Consider the following 18,303-nt stretch of genomic DNA (forward strand, 5'->3'; position numbering starts at 1 on the left):
ATCTCCTAGCTTAAAAAAGGATAGAAGATAACATGTCTCTAATGCCATACTTTAATATTCAAGAATTACCAAGAATAACCTTGACTTTGGCTTTTTATGCAAACCTAAGAGCAACAGTTCTTTTTGTTTTAATTGACGTTTATTGGATGTACAATATTATATAAGTTTCAGATGTACAGCACAATGATCCACAATTTTAAAGATTATGCTTCATTTATAGTTATTATAAAATACTTACATAAGAGCACTGGCTCTTAACTTTATTGGCATCATGAACCAGTACATATCTGATGGACACTACGGCTCCTCTCTCTGGAGAAAAGTAAGTATTTTTGTATGCACAGAATTTGCTTACAATTTCAGAGGACATATAGGGGCCCGTGAAGTTCATTCACAATCTCCTAAGAATCCACGGATTCAAGTTCAAGAATCCCTGCCTTACATCTTTGTTAGATTCTAGGATATTATGCACCCCTACAAAAAAAAAGTTGTGGAAAGGTCATGTAACACTTATTAAGGACAGTTAATCCAGTTTGACCAGTTCTTCAGTTAAAATCCAGTAGCATTCCTCTAACCTCATGTTTAGATGGAAAGACCCAGTCAGTGGGTTTTGAAATAACACAGCACCTTACCGTAAAAGGTGCAGGTACAGGATGACAGGTATGACATGACACACAACAGAGCAATCACATACTCTTGCTATTCAGAAGCAAAGAACCAGAAATAGATCCTCTCTCTCTGACTACTCTCCAACATCCTTACCAATCGTGTAACTTAGGAAGCAGAAGAAGTGAAAATGGGGACCCATCCTCACTTTGAGATTGCCCTAGTTTGCTTACCTTCCTTTGTGAACAACTTTTAGATGGTCAGTCTCCTGAACAGGTAGGCCATTTTTAGTCCATTTTCCTGATATATTTTCAGAGATTTCACACTTCAAGCAGATTTCTTTTCCAAGATTTACAGTCTGATCAGTCAGAGGTGTCAATACCTTCAGAGGTTTTACTACAGAAATAAGAGATGGTTATAAGAGCCAAATACAAATTCCAGACAGGCCAAGATGATGTCATTTCACAACAGTATAGTCAGTTTCACTATAACACTTGTTTGGAAAATAATAATGTGTTCCAATGCAATTGATATATTAGGAGACAATTAGAGCAGTCACACAAATTTCATGTTTGTGCATGATTTTATTCACGGCAAAGACTAGGTGAATCCAGAAAACTGCACCCAGCTGAACTGAGCCAGATTGGGTGGCACAAGACACACACATACACCTCAAACAGCTACCAGCTACTTCAGTTCGCCCATCTCAAATGAGCCACCTGTGCATATCAAAGATTACAATTATCCATCCAATTTTAAACAACCTCCTTTTACCACTCCACAATAGCTCACAAGCTGCAACACTACTGATACCACTTCTACAAGTAAATTTCAGGTCCTTTTCAAGGTAAAGTGCCATATTTATTGTAGTATTTATTAACCATTAACATGTATAAAACTGTGCTACTGTTCACTATTACATTCTTATCATTTTTTTTTAAATGTGTCCCTGACAAACTTTTTGAGTGTTGTGTCCTTAACCCCACTTTCCTCATTAGCCCTATGGTTTTTTACTGCATGACTTCATACAGCATAAGTGATTTTTAGAAATGCATACATTACATTATAGAAGGACTGACTATCAAGTAGGATGTGTGTTTTCCGTAAGGCTGTAATTGCTTTCAATGGATAAAAACATCAGTTAAGAATCTGCCTACGGCTGAAAAAACTTTTGATCTTACACTAAAATGGACGTCATTCCATGAAACATAAGGAGTGTACTGAGATTACTTCTGAATAATTCAATGATAATATAAATGGCAACTGGGCTAAGAAAGAAGGAAGAAAGCAGTATTTCTACTCTGTATGTATTATCAATCTTCTTGTGAAATTTACTATTTTAATTTTCATGGCTAACTGGAAAGGACAGACTCTGCCATTAAGAACCAACTATCATTAGGGGGCATTTGGGGAAGTACATGAATTCTCTGATGCCTCTAATTAGCAAATGAGCCCTTACAGTGTTCTCAACTGAGGACTATTAGACTGAGTAACATCCCCCCTAAAATGTGATGGCAGAATGTTTATTTAATGATAGACAGCAAGTTCACCCATGGATTAAGCAAACAGAGGACACATCTAAGTATTTATCACCTATTTATATGGTTTCCAGATTAAAATATTTCTTAACCATTTGGGTACCTTCTCTAGCAGGAGATTTTTATACTTCCTTCCCAATATGGGTATTCTACTATTAAACTGAGTGATCAGTTCTTTTCTCAGTCTCTGATTGATATGACATAGATACTCAGCTAGAATGAAATCTAATTTTACATAATTTAAAATTTAAAACTGCCACAAGTAGAAATTAAACAGATCGAAATTTTCCTAAAACTGAGTTAATAAACGCAACACCATCAGTAAAACAACTTGGAAGACATCCAAGAAAGACTCACTTACAGTCAACATTGAGCTTAGCAGATGACTGTCCTCCAGTTGTCATTACAGAATATTCTGCAGTATCAGCCTTTGTTGCTCCTTCTATGACCAAAATGTGTTTTTTGCCCTCAACTTTAATGAAGTATCTTGATCGTGGACCAGGGATGATTTCCTCACCATTCTTAAACCTGAGTTAAAATAAATTATATAATAAACTTTATAGAAGACCCTTCAGCAGACAGATACCAGACACTCAAGAACTTTTTGTTGAATTAAAGAATGTATGAATCAATCACTGGATTAATATTGTAGCAAATATTGTCTGAAAAACCACATTAAAAAACATAAGCCCCCTCTTTCCATTCAAGATCAATCAGATAAAGATGCTAAGAGTGGATATTACCCACATTTGGGCTCTGATGCACCCTAGTAAGAATAACATTTTAATGCATTTTAAAGATAGCTATGATTCTAGGTTAGAATGAACAATCTATTCTGTACCGACTACTAGAGATTCCTGCTGCATACTTTACTATATCTCTCAACAAAGCATTTCATTTTAAGATTTGGAATCTTCTAGCCTTTAATTTTGAGGTTACTCACAAAGAACTTGAGAAAACACTTTTCTTCTGACCCCAAAATATGCTTTTTATTTTTTAAAAAATTACTTTAAAGTAACTGGTGTTTCTCAGTCTGAAATATTTTTCCAAGGTACTATAACAATAAAGTGACTAGGAATAAAATGAAAAGAAAAAAAGTTTACTTTTCCACATAAGTGGCCAGTATGGTAGAGTGAGAGTAAGCTTGACACAGAGCATCCGTGGGCTTTGGAGTCAAATAGACCCAGGGAACCTTGAACCATCCATTTATTAGTAAGTGCTGACTTCCCTACATCCTTACCAATATAGATTTCTGGATCTTTTTTTTTCAGTTTAATAGGTGAAAAAAAAAACCAGTATCTTAATGTAGTTTTAGTTATCATTCCTGCTAACACGAATGAGGTTGAGATTCTTTTCATAGGTAGAAAAGCAATTTCCAGTTCTCCAGACTATGAAGGTATTTTCTTTTCTTTTTTTTTTTTTTTTTGGTCTATTAAAAATACACAGACCTCAGGAAAGCTATTTACCATTTTACATTGGCATCATCTTCAGACACCTCACATTCTAATTCCACTCTCTCCCCACAATAAGCCTTCGTATCTTCCAGCTGTTTGGTCACCATAACTGGAGGCTCTGGTGTGAAAAAAGGGAAAATCAGAATTATTAAATGTCCAAAAACTTGTCTTGTGACCCTGAGTTTGTTCACAGATGAAAATCAACAATAAGCACAGAGCTATGGTTAGATGGTGGTGAACAGTAAGTGGGTTTTTAATGATTTTTCTGGGCAAAACAGATAGCTGACAACTCTGGGTAAGTTTTCCCAATTTTTTCCCAATTTTCCCAATTCTTCAAATCAGAAAAATTATTGTTTCAGACAGTAGGCCAAATACATCAAATATCATTTTTTTGGCAAATAAGACACCAGATGGTAGACATTTCTGGTGGAGAACCTATAACCAATACTAAAATTCTTTGATTCTGGTACTAGATGGATGATGAAGATTGCTGAGTTGTCTTTAAAATTTTTTTTCTAAACTAAAGTATAGCTGATGTACAATACTGCAGACTTGCTTCAATCAGAGGGCCTCATAAGCAAAGTGACTCATGGCTTCGTCGACACCCTCCAGCTCTTTTCACAATGTCTTAGTAAATGACGGTCTTCAGTGAGTGCTCTCAGTGCCAATCACTGGCAAAGAGAAATCTATTTGTGATCAGCTGAGTATGTGAAAAGAGGATTATCCAGGAAACTCTGTTAGGTATCAGAAGTTATAACTCGAATAATTATATTGCAAAATACTGCCTGAGCCAAGACCACAAGGCATTTTTACTCAATGCTTTTTTTCCTCCCCTCAGTTTTTCCAATCTTCAAGAAGCCTGAAGATTAATGAGGACGCACAATAACTGCTAGTGTAGAGACGTTTTAGCGTAGCCATCTAACACCCAAGCAAACCATTTCTAGAGGTTCTACTATCTCTGCTCTGGAGCTCAAGAGCTCACAGTTTGACTTCCATGTTAATTCTTAGCCCTGAGAGGAGAGCCATTGGCTCTTGATGACTATAGTAAGAGATCACTTTACCTCTCACAAAGAGCTCAGTGGAACACTTCTCATCACCAGCTGTCACATAATACTCTGCATCATCTGTTAGTGAACAGTTATTGATGAACATGATTCTTTCACATCCTTTATGTTCAAAGATGTATCTGTTTTAAACAGGAGGAAGATAAACAGCCTGTGAGTTTGATTCTATTCTTTATTGCCAGCAAATATGGCTTATAATTCAGCAATGTTTAAAACAGAAATAATCATTTTGATTTGCCATTCATGTAGTCATACCTTATACAGTTTAATGAACATCAAACATGAGAAAAATTTCTATCTTTCTAACACACAATGTAATACAGACACATATTTACACATATTATTTGTGTTATTTTCTTTTATATACTGTTTTTATTTCAAATAGAAATCAATACTTACATATTTACCATCGAACAATTTTTAATCTATTGTTGGCAAATAGGGTTGGCTGAGATTTTAAACTCTGTACACTAAAAAAGATGATCAATTCATCTACTTTATAGAGGGACAGAGATGATCTTTTCCACTGACTCACTAATTCCACTCCTTGCTAGCACAGTGATACACAGTGGATAAGTGATTATACAATGTAAACAATAATAAGACCTTTATCACCAATATAGACAGTAATTCTACAGAATGTGATATTCTCTTAAATGAACTCAAGAACTAGTGTTATCATATCACAGTTACCATCTACCAAGAAAGAGCTTGAGTATTTGAAATAAAAAACTAAAAGCCGAGAAGACTGCAAAATTTGATTACCTGTGACCTAGATTATGGATGGGTATATTAGGGTATTATAACAGACTAGAGAAAAAGTTCTATTTGGGAAAATTGAGGATTTTACAAACAAAACACTAGACAAACATTTTCTAGATAAAGATAAACAAGTAAAATTATGCTTTTGGTGAATTCAGGCTGCCTTCAAGAGATTAAGATACAAAGCCTCTCTGAGAGTATGAGTGCATTAAGAAATTGGAAATCACCTAATTGTATTACAGAAGTAACAGATTTCAGGATTAAAATCTTTTATAAAGATGCATGTGGCTCCTGTTAACTTAAAAAATATACTGGAGTTGAAAATCTCAGGCTGAGAAGGATCTTTGTACAGTAGTTTCATAATAGACTAGTGATACCATCAGATATCAGGGGTTAGTCTGTCTCCTTCATCTGGGAAAGGGTCAAGAAACAACAAAACACAGGCTTTAGATGCTATGCTGAAAAACAAAAGTTATCTAATTATAAGGTCTGATTGCCAGCTGGTATATGAAATATATATTTCAAATTTTTTCCAAATTTTATTTTTAAAAAACTGGGGGAGGTTTGGCAATGCTCTGAAATTGTCACATATAACCTATAGTGACACAAAACCATAACTAGAAATCACCTGAAATAGTTTGTATAAATTAAAACACAAAATAAGATTTAATTTATACAGTGCTATCATTTTGACAGTTTCAAAATACACGAAAACTTTTCGCTGTCCCTCCATATGATTTTGCATTATAAAGACATAACTAAAAAGTGCTTTTATTCACACAACATTAAATCAAACTACTTTTTGAATTTTTTTTTATAGTAACCACTGATTATTTACAAATCTCACTTACTTTGTACTGGGTCGAATTTCTTGACCATTTTTATACCATTTCACCTCCAACTTTGGATCTGCCAGTTCCACAACAAATCTTACCCTGCCTCCTTTATCAATCTGATATGCAGGATCAAGAATTCTTGCAAAAGCTGGGAGAGAGAAGAAGTAAAACTATGTTAATATGCATATACATATGCTATGAATTTAGATAGTAAATACATGTATGTGAACCTAAGACTAAATGAGAAATTGAGACTGAAGAAAAAAAAATTAGGAACCTTCCAAATTATCCCTTATATTTTAGAATTGTGTCAATTTATAAACAATAAGATGGTTTAAAAATTTGAAGAGAACCCACATGTTTTGGGGAGAAACATAAAAAAAGAATTATTGAAAAGGCTTTAACAATGATCGTCTTAATTCTTCAGGGGATATATAATACAAAGCATTCAAATGAAATTTGTACTTGAAGAACATACTTACTCTCCTAATATGATTACTTTCAGGATCATTGGCATGACCACTGGCATGATCGTTGGCATTATCTTTGCACTTCTATGTCACAGGTAGGTTTTTTTAATCATAGAATTTGAGATAATTTCAATGTCTCGTGAGCCTAAATTGAATGCCTTTGACTAACTGAAATAGTAGGCTTATCAATGTTTTTGGACTGTGGAAACCTGCCCAAATATTGGCATTTTTAAAAACTGATACCTTATCGAGTGTGAGAAGTGAATTCCGCGTGCCCCATCGAATGCGTGGAAAAATGTAACAGTAAAACAAAGAGACATACAATCTACTCTGCCCAAAAAGAATTAAGAATTTGAGAGTGCGGGAGAGATGCGGAGGATAAAGGGGCCTCTGAGAAATTCCCAGTAATAGCTGGAATATTTAATATTCCATTATTCGTTGCGTATGGCACTATAATGTACTTTCTGTTACCTTAAATCTTCAGCAGCTGTCTGCTACTCGCTTAGCCAGTCTCGTGCGGGGCCAAGTTAACCAAGAGAAGAGTAAACCCCGCAAACGAAACCCCACCCAGTCCCACCCCAAACTCAGGAGGAAACAGGAAGGATTATGGGATCGGGTTTCCAGTCAGATCTTTCGCCAGCACAGGACACGGTCCCCCTGCCACGCCCCCCGGGCGGGCTCACCTGCGCTCTTCTTTTCCACTCTGCGCATGCGCTTGAGCCGCCTGAGCATCCCGCGCAGGTCAGTGATGCCGTACTGGAAGGCGATCTTCTCGTATTCGCTGGGCTTCGCATTCTTCAGCAGCTCCCACACGTCTACCTCGGGTTGTTCCTCTTGCTGCTTCACCTCCCTAACCGGGGAGAACCATTACCCAGTTTAGTAGCTGACTACTGGCCCTTAAAGACAACGGAGGTCGGAGTCTGGTACCGAGAGTTTTTGGTTCAGTGCTAAAATCTCTGTTTAAAGCCTGAGTACTTCAAGCTGAGAAACAAACAAACAAACAAACAAACAAACAAAAGCTGCTTTGCCTGAAGTCTCAGGGAAACTTCCAGATAGTTAAAGATCAGATATGTTATTTCGCTCTTGTTTTCCTAGTTAAAAATCACAGTATTAGGGGGAGATAAGGATATCAGGAAATAGCCTGAAAATATTTTTTACTTATTTCCCATTTGAAAGTCTAAATATGAGGTGAGATTTTTGAGGAATTTAAGGTCAGTTTTCATCTAGGATATAGGTATTGAAATAAGGATTAAGAACTAGAAGATTTAAATATTGGTCTATGAAAGAAAAATATTCTTTCTACCTTCATTGGTGTGCATACCCTATCTACATATGGAGATGGTATAAATACAGTATTTCAAACGTTTGGATTTTGCAAATACCATTTTTCCTACCGTATTAGTAAATGTGTACATTAACCATTTTTTTGCTTTTTTAATACAAAAAAAGTATTTGAAACTGTGACAAAGGGTGTGTGTGTTTGGTACAGTTATTTTTCACATGATTTGTGGATACATACGCTTTTTAGAAGAAAAACTTTTTTTTCTAAGTTGTCAGAGTAAAAGGAGAAGGAGACCCAAAATTCTCTCATATTTCATCTTAAAGTAATGTCTAGAACATTTCTGGAAGCAGGTTGGGTATGAAATATAAAAATATAAATGTGAAACTATAAAGCAAGTCATTAAGTGTTCCATGAACAAAGTGAAAGTAACTTCTTAGTACAATTATCAAAATTATGACCCTAAATTTTGATCACCAACTAAAGAACATATATAACTAATATATATACATACGATAAAAAGTACATACACTTGTCTGTCCTTATTTTAAAACTAAAAACATGAACCCAAACTCAGGAATAAACACTCTTCAGGGAAAGGGCCTTAGTATAAGTGCAAAATATGATTTAAACTGATTTCCTTCAAGGGCTTAATAGTCCCAATTTTGTGTAAGCTTATTTAACTACTTTTATCAGGTGAATGTGGAAATGGTACAGTGACTACTTACTGTGAATAATGCTGATTTGGATATGATTTTCCAGGAAAACTGGTCAACACATCTTAAACATCAGTGTGAAAACAGATTCATGCTATCATGTTAGCAAATAATGGCTTACATATGTTTTCACTGTCACATTAATTACACCTGTTTCCGAATGTCTTGAGGAAGTACTGAGTTGTAATAATAGGAAGGGGAGGAGAATATAAATATGAATCTAGAGGGGTGGCATTAGGCAAGGATGACTTCTGCATATCTAATTTCCATTGTCATGTAAGTCTTTTGCCCAGTAGAGGAGGATGCTGAGGCATATCTCCTGGAAAATGGAAGGAAGTGAGAGGTCATTGGTCCATCGTAACCTTTGTGGGAAGGACTAACAACACCATTAGGAAAATGTGCCTCTTAAAAACTCAAGATACAACTATTATCTTCATTTCACTGAAATGATAACTACACCCTCTATTAACATGGGGAAAGTGAAAAGCTTAAGAAAATTATCCTGAAGTTGGAATATTGGTAATAATTTGCTCAGTCTACTGAATCTACTGCCTGAAAGCAGTCTAAATATCAAATACACCCTTTAAATATTTTGTAGGAAGTCTTGGAGAATTGCAATTAAAATGTGTATGCATGTACATATGTCTATATTCTCTGTGGGTCTTCCCTCAATCCACTTTATTAATACTCTATTTTTTTGTCACATTCTAGCCTAATACAGGCCCTAAGTTGTAAAATTATGCCATACTATATTGTGTTCAATTTGTATTTCAACCAAGAAGAATTACATACACATTTCCAAGTACCCTCCTGACACTGGTAAAAAGATTTAAAGATCTCAGATTAGATTAAAATAGCTAACAAGGGGCACAAATCAAACATTGAGACATACTTAGCTATGAGGTGAATGTTTATACAAAGGAAGCCAGTAATAAAGATCATCATTTTCGGTGTAATTTCTTACATCAGTTTTGTTGGTAGATTCATAAAACCTCAGATCCTCACCATTTTTTCCATTAAAACACCAAAATACACCCCCACTCAACCACATCCTTAATCTTTTTTTTTTTAAACCATTTGTTTTTGTTTGTTTGGAAGGGTAGGTAATTAGGTTTATTTATTTAATTAGGTTTATTTATTTTAATAGAGGTCCCCAGGACCTCATGCATGCTAAGCACACACTCTACCACTGAGCTATATAGCCTCTTACCCCCACACCACATCCTTAATCTGAACAAATTTTATATACAAGCACCAGTGGCCTTTTGGATATTCCTTCCTTTCCTCTCCATCACTTAGCTGAATCCCAGATTGCAAGGAGAATTCATCATTTTGTACTGGAATGTGAGGTCAAGGCTCCCACCTGTAGCATTTCCTTAACTTACACAGAACTTATCTTTACTTACCATGGTGTCTGCACATGACCCTATCTGCACGGCTACATTAAGTCCCAGTAGGAAGAAAAATCCAAATGTCTATAGGCACCACAGATTCCTTTCCAAGCGTTGGGACAGACCTATATAACGGTCATAGTACTTTCATCTACATCAAGATTTCTATAACTTGATGATCCTAGTGAAGTACAAAGCAGTTATAGAAATTTTATGTAGAATAAGACTTTCAAGTATTTATATAGGTCAAATTCCATAGCAAGATACTGCCCGAAAGATTTGCTCTGATGTAGCTAATATCTATTTGAAATATGCTGGCTTTGTTCAGGGCAGGGAAATCTTTTGTTGTATGGAGATGTTGGTCATAATGGTATTTATTCTGATAGGGGTTTTGCCACACACTATTGGAGGAGTAGAAATGGTAACCACATGTCATTACCACAATGAAAACACATGCAATTCACAAATTAGTAGAAAAACACAATGATTTCTAAAGTTATACTGCTGGATTAGTATAGTATGGTAAATGAATATAGTCTTATGTTAACAACAATCTATGAGTCAAAATCATAATTAGGGGATGTAAAAAAAATGAGAACTGGAGACAGGCTGGCTACCCGTTATTCTTCTAATAATTTTCTTCTTTAGTCATTTTGAGCATTAATCAGATTATTTTTATTCTCCAAACTACTGATAGAACTAGTTTGTCCTTTTTCCTTTTTAATCAGAGCATGGCATTTTATAATCTACTGTATCACATATTTATTGAGTGATTTATGTGTGTGTGTGTATTTTGTCTCTTTGCTAATATCTCTTCAAGGGAAAATGTCACATTTTGCAGGGCATTGAATATTTATTTGACACCTACTATAAACCAAGTCCTTTACATTTAATTCCCACAATAATTCTCTTAAGTTGTTTTTATTCTCCAAATTTACAGATATGGAAAACAAATCTCAGAGAATATGTATATAATTTGACCAAAATCATGTAATTAGTAAATGGAAGGGTTGAGACTCCATGTTTTAACCATTACCTTTTCCTTTCCACAAATGTGTATTTACCCTTTTCTGTATGCCAGGTGCTGGAAGGCACTGGGTTTCTTTTTCTCACATCACCTAGCATTATATTCTATACAAAGAAAGCATTTACTATTTTCCTGGTTGAGTAAATGATTGTGGGGCGGGGGGAGCTCTCTTGTCTTCCTAAAGTGGCAATTTGTGTTAAAAATTGAGGTGCCAACTTCCAAGGCAAGATTCAGAGTGGGATTTCTCATGTGGAGTCACAGGAAATTAGCTGACTCAGGAAAGGGAAACGTGGATTTACGTCCTTGCTCTGCCTCTAACTAGCTGTGTGACTTGGGGTAAGTCACTCAACATCTCTGGTCTTTGGTTTATCACCTGCAGAACAAGGAAAAGTGAGGCTCACTTAGTTATCTTCATATCCTACTGCTTTAAATAAATTTTGGGAATTAAAAAATATTGAGACTAATGATCATTTGAAGTCTCAAAAAAAGGAAACATGTTTTCGATATTGCCAAAGTCTATTAATTGGCTAATATCTATATGGTTATTAATAAATGGCACCTGTCAGTATCTCTATTCTCAAACCAAGTGTTTAGAACTAAATGAAAAATTTATAGGGACTTGAATAAAGCCATCCAACTAAACTGAGAATGAACACAAGCCCTATTTATTACTACTTATAATTTGTTGTAAAGCACATCTGTACTTACGTCTCTATAGGACCCAAAGAAAGCAGAAAAATTAATAAAAAGTGAACCTAAAAAGCTAAATGTAACCTGATATCAATATTATATATTAATTTAGAATGACAGTTTTACTGTTTATTCACAAGTTTGGTAGATAAACACAATCCCAGCAGAAGTCATTTTCTGTTTGTTGCTTCTGCACTGTAGCAAATATCTAGACATGTATAACTTTATATTTGACATGCAAAAAATGTAGTATATGATTATGTATATGCAAATATATGGGCAGAAATCCTATAAAATGGTTATGTGCTAAATATCCATAATAAAAATGTATAAATTTTATTGCAAGAAAGAAGAATGTTAAGGATGAGTGAGTGATAATACCACTTATTTCCATTTTACTACTATATTACTACTACTATATGCACATTTTTGGGACACTTTAAACATCTCCAAAATAAGGATGTACCTTATCAGCAACAGTGTGTCATAGCAAACTATCTGGAGTAATTTTTTTTCATTGCTTAGTGATTTATAAAATTCAGGTATATATTAACATGAATAGTGTCTTAGATTTGATGAAATACAGTAAATTATAAATACTATATTAAAGCAGGTCTACCTTTTAAAATATATACATACCTGAAGAGACTTCTACCCAAATTGTGAAGTTGATTTTTTCCTTCAAATATCAAAAGCAGAAGAATGGAGGCTTTATTTATTCAATCATGACAAGGAATCATGACTGAAATAATAGAAATCAGGAGAGAAATCAGAGGTGATTAGGTATTTAAGTCTTCTGTCTCAGTTTTCAAATTTCCTCATCCCCAACTAAGAAAATATATGAAGACTCATGAAACATTTAAAAAGAAAAAGCATCAGCTAAAATCTTTAACAGATTAGTACACAATTGTTTCTCTGTCTTTCTTAGTTGACTGTTACAGTATTCTATAAGCAAAACACATTCTAAGAAATGAGAAATTCTTTGAAAAACATCCACTGTAAACTTGACTTCTCCATCACTTGGTTCTCACCTACGTTTCAGGAGACCACTAAAGTCAAGTTCCCCTGCATCGTCTTGACCTTCTCCACTGTCATTAACAAAAGAAAAGCAAATCTGTGTTTAATGCTGAGACACATACACAACCATTTCCCCCAAACACTCTACTTGTAACGTATATGCAATTTTGTACCAGCACACAAGTCATGGGACTAAATCAACACAAACAATTTCTTTTCACACAAGTGACATTTTTAAGTGTTGGAGTATGTACTTGTGGAAAAGTAAACACGAGGAGCATGTGTTACTCTATGATTTCAGAAGACGTATTTTTGTGGATTGCATATATAAAACTGCTTGGATTTGTGTTAAAACAGAGTAACACAAATGCACTTAAGCCAAGAAACACAAAGTACTTTGTGTTTGCAAGTTGGGGGCTCTGGGAATATACCTGTGTAAAAAGCAAAGGACTTTTGCTGATCTCTGTTATTCATGTCAGACAGAGATTGGCTTGGAGGATGAAGTGTACCATGCCAAATATATAAGTACGAAGATTATATTCAAAGGTAACCTCTTTGTGTCCATCAATAAGATGAATCAGATAATGTGATACCAACATAGCATAAAAATGGAGCTAGTGCAGAGTTTTTTAAAAAGATGCATTCCTTTCTCTTTTAAAGGGAAATCATGACAAGCTTTTCCTTTTCTGGTTAATATTTATACCTTTTAAAATATATTTACCAAAAATCTGTCTTAGAATGATTGATAAGCCCTTTACTAGGAGTTTTTTTTTTTTTTAAATGCTTTCCTACAGAGAAATGCATCTTAAATTAGGCATGCAGCCGCCTTCATGATTTCACGTAAATTCTAAATAGAAGCTATGGAACTGACATTTAAATGGCACTACATATTTACTTACATGTTTAATTTTCTAATGAAGATTTTGTTTCCTGCTCTTTACAAATGTTAGTATGGTTTCTAAGAAAAGAGTCTGCGGGTTTAAAAACAGTGTGTATAACATGTAAGTTATAAGCATTGAACTCAAATAATGTGCTTTGAAATTTTCTTTAATAGCAAGCATTTGGAGAAGACCTTCTGACATAAACACATTTCTATTCTCTTACAGCTTAAAACTTAGCACTTATGTCTCCCTCTCTTAAGGTATACTGAATACAGAGGATGAGCATAGTTTTAGACCTACTGTGCATTTGCTGAACATGGGATGATGGGAAAGAGGAAGGAAAGTAAGAGAATTTGAAAATTATGACTTTAAAAAATATAATAAGACTTATCAGGAAATATTACATATATTTTTAAAGTAATTACAATTTTCACTTATTCATAATTCAGGAAGGAATTATGTCTTTTATTAACAGACTAAATCATTGTTTTATGATATGATAGATAAGGTGACTTTCCTTATTCAACAAAACTGTACGTGGAGTCAATGTTAAGAAGAACAAAACAATCTCTCTCATTAATGAATTTATATTTTGGAAGAATTAAGTACAGAGGGTGAAATAATGGCAGGAAGAGGCTAGTTACATTTCTCATAGACCAGATCTTTTTTTTCACCTTTCTTCCTTAACCCTCTGATTTTTCAGCCTTGGCAGCTGCAAAAGAAATCAAGTAACTGTCTATATTTTGCCTTTCTACAGTGTTCTTTATTCCAGCAGACTCAGTGATCTTTTATTTAGGAATAATCCAATATTTAAATAGTGCTAACCAGTAAGCAACTACTTAATTGTGGTTTTCTGGGCACGTGGTTTAGTAGCTCCATAAGTGATCTCTAAATAAAAAGCAATATAAGTTTTCTATACTGCTTAATTGATACTGTATGAGATGTGTATTGTAATATATCTTTCTGGGCCATTTGGTAGAAAATAATGCAATTAAGGAAGAAGCCACTTATGAATAGAAAAAAAGTGTGTCTTCATAAGGCAGCTGTGAAATTTGCAAAATGGGAGTGTCACTATGACAAGAATATTCTAAAAAATGACCAGTACATACTTGATTTGGCATTAAATCCATGGCTTCTCTAGAACACTAACTTTTGAACACATAGTATGTTTGACTTCAGTGAAAAGAGTTGACCTCATTTGGAATATAGAATGTGGAGGAAGGGAATGTGTGTTTTGAAAATCCTCTGCTTTCATGTGATAAACAAAAGCTACCTCAATTCCCCTCTTGAAGTTACCTTCTCTTGAAAGCAGATCTGATGTCAATGTTTGGAGTAGTCCCAGTAGATTCTTTGAAAGGAAAGAAAACAATAAAATAAATACCCATTAAGAAGGCAGTTTGAGGTTTAGTTCCTTTCCAGGCTGTGGGGATTCTTCAGATGGAAGAAATGCCAGGTGGAGGGGGGATGGCTCTCCTCCTGGTCGGCTGAGCTGCTGAGATATCATACCCCATCTTCCCTCACACATAATCAGTGAAGGGACATCAGGAGTCACCGTATCCAGTTGCCGTTCCACCTGCCTGCCCATTACAATCACCTAAAGAGCTAAAAAAAATATCAGCTTCTTAGCTCCCTGATGGAGATTTTGATTCACCAGATTAGGCTTGGGCACCCAGAAATCAGTATTCTTCAGCAGCCCCTCAGATGATTCTTGGAGATGCATGGCCAGGTTGAAGAAGCAACACTCAGGACCAGATTCCCACTTAATAAAGAAATCTCCACAGCACCTCCACTGAAGGTCCCCCAGCCTCTGCAGGGTGACTCTGGACTGGGGCTCTCACAGACTTCTGCTGTGTCTACACAGCTTTAGTGAAGGAGCTCGTGCTAATGTTAAGATAAAATTCACCTCCTCATAGTTTCCACCTTCTGGTTCTAATCTGCTTAAACTCTTCTAGAGGGCACAGAAAATGGCCTTTTCTTTGTTCTGTGTGACAGCCCTTCCCCTGTATACAATGAGTCATAAATGCCTTAACTCCATCACCTCCACATTCAAGCTGACTAGGGCTTAGTTCCTGGACCCTTCATCCTCCTGGTTACCCTAATCCAGCAGGGATCCCAGTGGAGGCATGGTGTCCATGGCCAAAGGCATTACTTCATATGTGGAACAAGCAGCATGTTGCAGAGAGCAGTATCACTTTCCAAACCTAGATCCTATAACATCTGTAATGCTCCCGTTGTAAATTACATCAGCTTTGTCTTTTGTAGCTACATCACACTTTGGATTCAGCTTAAGTTTATGATCTTTGCTGCCAAGTCAACTTTTCCTTTGTATACTTATAGAAGTTTTACTCTTCCCCCAATCTACATATATACCTTTAATTTACTCATATGAAATTCACTCTTGGCAGTACACAGAACAAATGGATGAAGAACTTCCATAGCTGACATTAGTCCTTATAAGAGAAATCCTCCCTTCTACCTGGGTATCCTGACATCCTCATCCCACATCAACATACCCCTAAACCTGAGTAGGAATAAGAGGACCCAGTGAGACAGTTACATTCAGTAGCAGTGAAAAAAAAGAAAAAAAAGCATCAGCCCTCATCTGAGAGATTAAAGGAATACAGAGAGCATGGACAAGAGATATTTAACAATAAAGTCCCTTAAATTCTATTTTTAAATTGCCTCATAACAAAAATTCAGTGGGCTTACTGAGACTACCACAATCAGCAACACACGGTATCAAAGGAAACTTTATTTTCAAAATCTCGTAGTAATAAATGGCCTGATTCTCCTCTATCCCAGCACAACCCATTAAAAAAACAAAGTCACACTTATCCAGACTAGAAGTCTCTCTTACCGAGTACTTCAAGATCGAATGAACAGCTGTCAAACTTATCCTTGTAGGTGACCTCGCATCTGTAGTTTCCTGCAAAGTTCTCTTTGGCCTGGATGATCTGCATCTCGAATGTGTACACCTGCAATAAAATGCACAGACACATTTCAGCCCTACCTTGCTGACAGAAAGAGGTCCAAATTCCTCCTCATTAGCTTAAAGATATGTCTATATCTGGGGAGTCCAGTACACTGTTCTCACTATAGGAGGGGTCAGTGCAATACCGTGGGCACAGCAGGGCAACCACACTGGAGTATAAATACTAGGAATGGTAACTCCAGAGGATTTTCTGGGACTGAAGTCTCTCAAAGCCGAATGTGAAAAATGACATTTTACGCAGGTCACAGAAGGAATGAGTTAGCTGAGCCCCTGTGGCAGGAGGTCAGGGCCATACCCGACTATGCCTTTCGAAGGTCTCCTTCAGCTGGAGGTGCTTCCCAGCTTTGCTGGCCAGGTCCATCCATTTCCCTTTGAACCATTTGATAGTAGGCTTTTTGAGAAGATCTTCGGCCTTGACTTTGGCTATAAAGGTGATATTTTCACCTAGAAAAAAGCACAAGTAATTCAGACTGTGGTTTAAAAACTGCCATTTGTTTTGCTTTTGGTCAGAAGGAGTTACACAGGACTATACTGCATAGATTGTGATGTGACTGGTACCACTGGAATTGAACAACGAAATGGCCTTGACTTTTTAAATGAGTACTATAGTTCTTAGGATACTCCAACTTCTGCTTTTGAGGTTTATGGATCAGAAAAAAGAGCAATGGGGAAATCGGTGGAAATAATTTTTGTTTGGAAATCAAACAAATGTTATATGTACAAAATAAAATATACAGACGTACCTCACTTATTATACTTTGCTTTATTGTGCTTGGAAGATACTGCATTTTTTCCTACAAATTGAAGGCTTGTGGCAATCCTGCACTGAGCAAGTCTACTGGCGTCAGTTTTCCAACAGCATTTGCTCACTTCATGTTTCTGTGTCTCATTTTGGTAATCATAATATTTCAAACTTTTTCATTATTATTATATTTGTTATAGTGATATGTGGTCAGTGATCTTTAATCTTACCATTACAAAAAGATTAGGATTCACCAAAGGTGAATGGTTAGCTTAGATAATGGTTAGTATTTTTTAGCAATAAAGTATTTTTAATCAATATGTGTACATTTTTTAGATATAACACTACTAAAATACTTAATAGACTGCAGAGTAGTGCAAACATAACTTTTTTTTAAAATTCACCAATCCACCTATCCCCTCTCAGCGTAACTTTCATATGAACTGGGAGACCAAAAAATTCTTGGGATTTGCTTTATTGTGATTTTTACTTTATTGTGGTGGTCCGGAACCAAATCCACAATATCTTCAGGGTATGCCTGCATATGAAAAAGTGAAATAAAATTGAAAAAAATACTAATCATGCATCTATATTTTTCTGTCCTTTTTATTAGGCAAGATGATGGCAAGTCTGGAATTATAAGAATATGACTAAATAAAATTCATCTTTTTAAAGTAAACTCTCTTATCTGTTTGTATTGACTCATTAGACCCAAAGGACATCAAAATTCTAGCCGTGTCCAGCCCAGCATCTTGATGTCTCCCAGAAACACGAGGGGAGTAAATGTTTCCAGTCACATGCAGTGTGCCTCTATATTCTAGACCTGAAAGAATTTCAG

The 18,303-nt window shown here is 35.6% G+C and overlaps 1 protein-coding gene across 42 annotated transcripts in view; it reads right to left on the bottom strand.

Moving 5' to 3' along the window:
- The window catches only part of MYBPC1 (myosin binding protein C1), an 82,759-nt gene that overhangs the window by 32,916 nt on the left and 31,540 nt on the right, over positions 1-18,303 (bottom strand). For all 42 annotated transcript variants that reach the window (XM_074375212.1, XM_074375205.1, XM_074375206.1 and 39 more), the window contains 10 exons: positions 17,019-17,167; positions 16,589-16,706; positions 15,028-15,079; positions 12,865-12,921; positions 7,414-7,580; positions 6,276-6,408; positions 4,660-4,784; positions 3,611-3,716; positions 2,506-2,672; positions 840-1,002 (listed from right to left, as the gene is read on the bottom strand). In XM_074375212.1, the coding sequence (XP_074231313.1) occupies positions 840-1,002; positions 2,506-2,672; positions 3,611-3,716; positions 4,660-4,784; positions 6,276-6,408; positions 7,414-7,580; positions 12,865-12,921; positions 15,028-15,079; positions 16,589-16,706; positions 17,019-17,167 (1,237 nt within the window). The remainder of the gene's footprint in view (positions 1-839; positions 1,003-2,505; positions 2,673-3,610; positions 3,717-4,659; positions 4,785-6,275; positions 6,409-7,413; positions 7,581-12,864; positions 12,922-15,027; positions 15,080-16,588; positions 16,707-17,018; positions 17,168-18,303) is intronic.

Source organism: Camelus bactrianus, chromosome 12 (genome assembly GCF_048773025.1).
Source record: "Camelus bactrianus isolate YW-2024 breed Bactrian camel chromosome 12, ASM4877302v1, whole genome shotgun sequence".
In the NCBI taxonomy this organism is placed as follows: Eukaryota; Metazoa; Chordata; class Mammalia; order Artiodactyla; family Camelidae; genus Camelus; species Camelus bactrianus.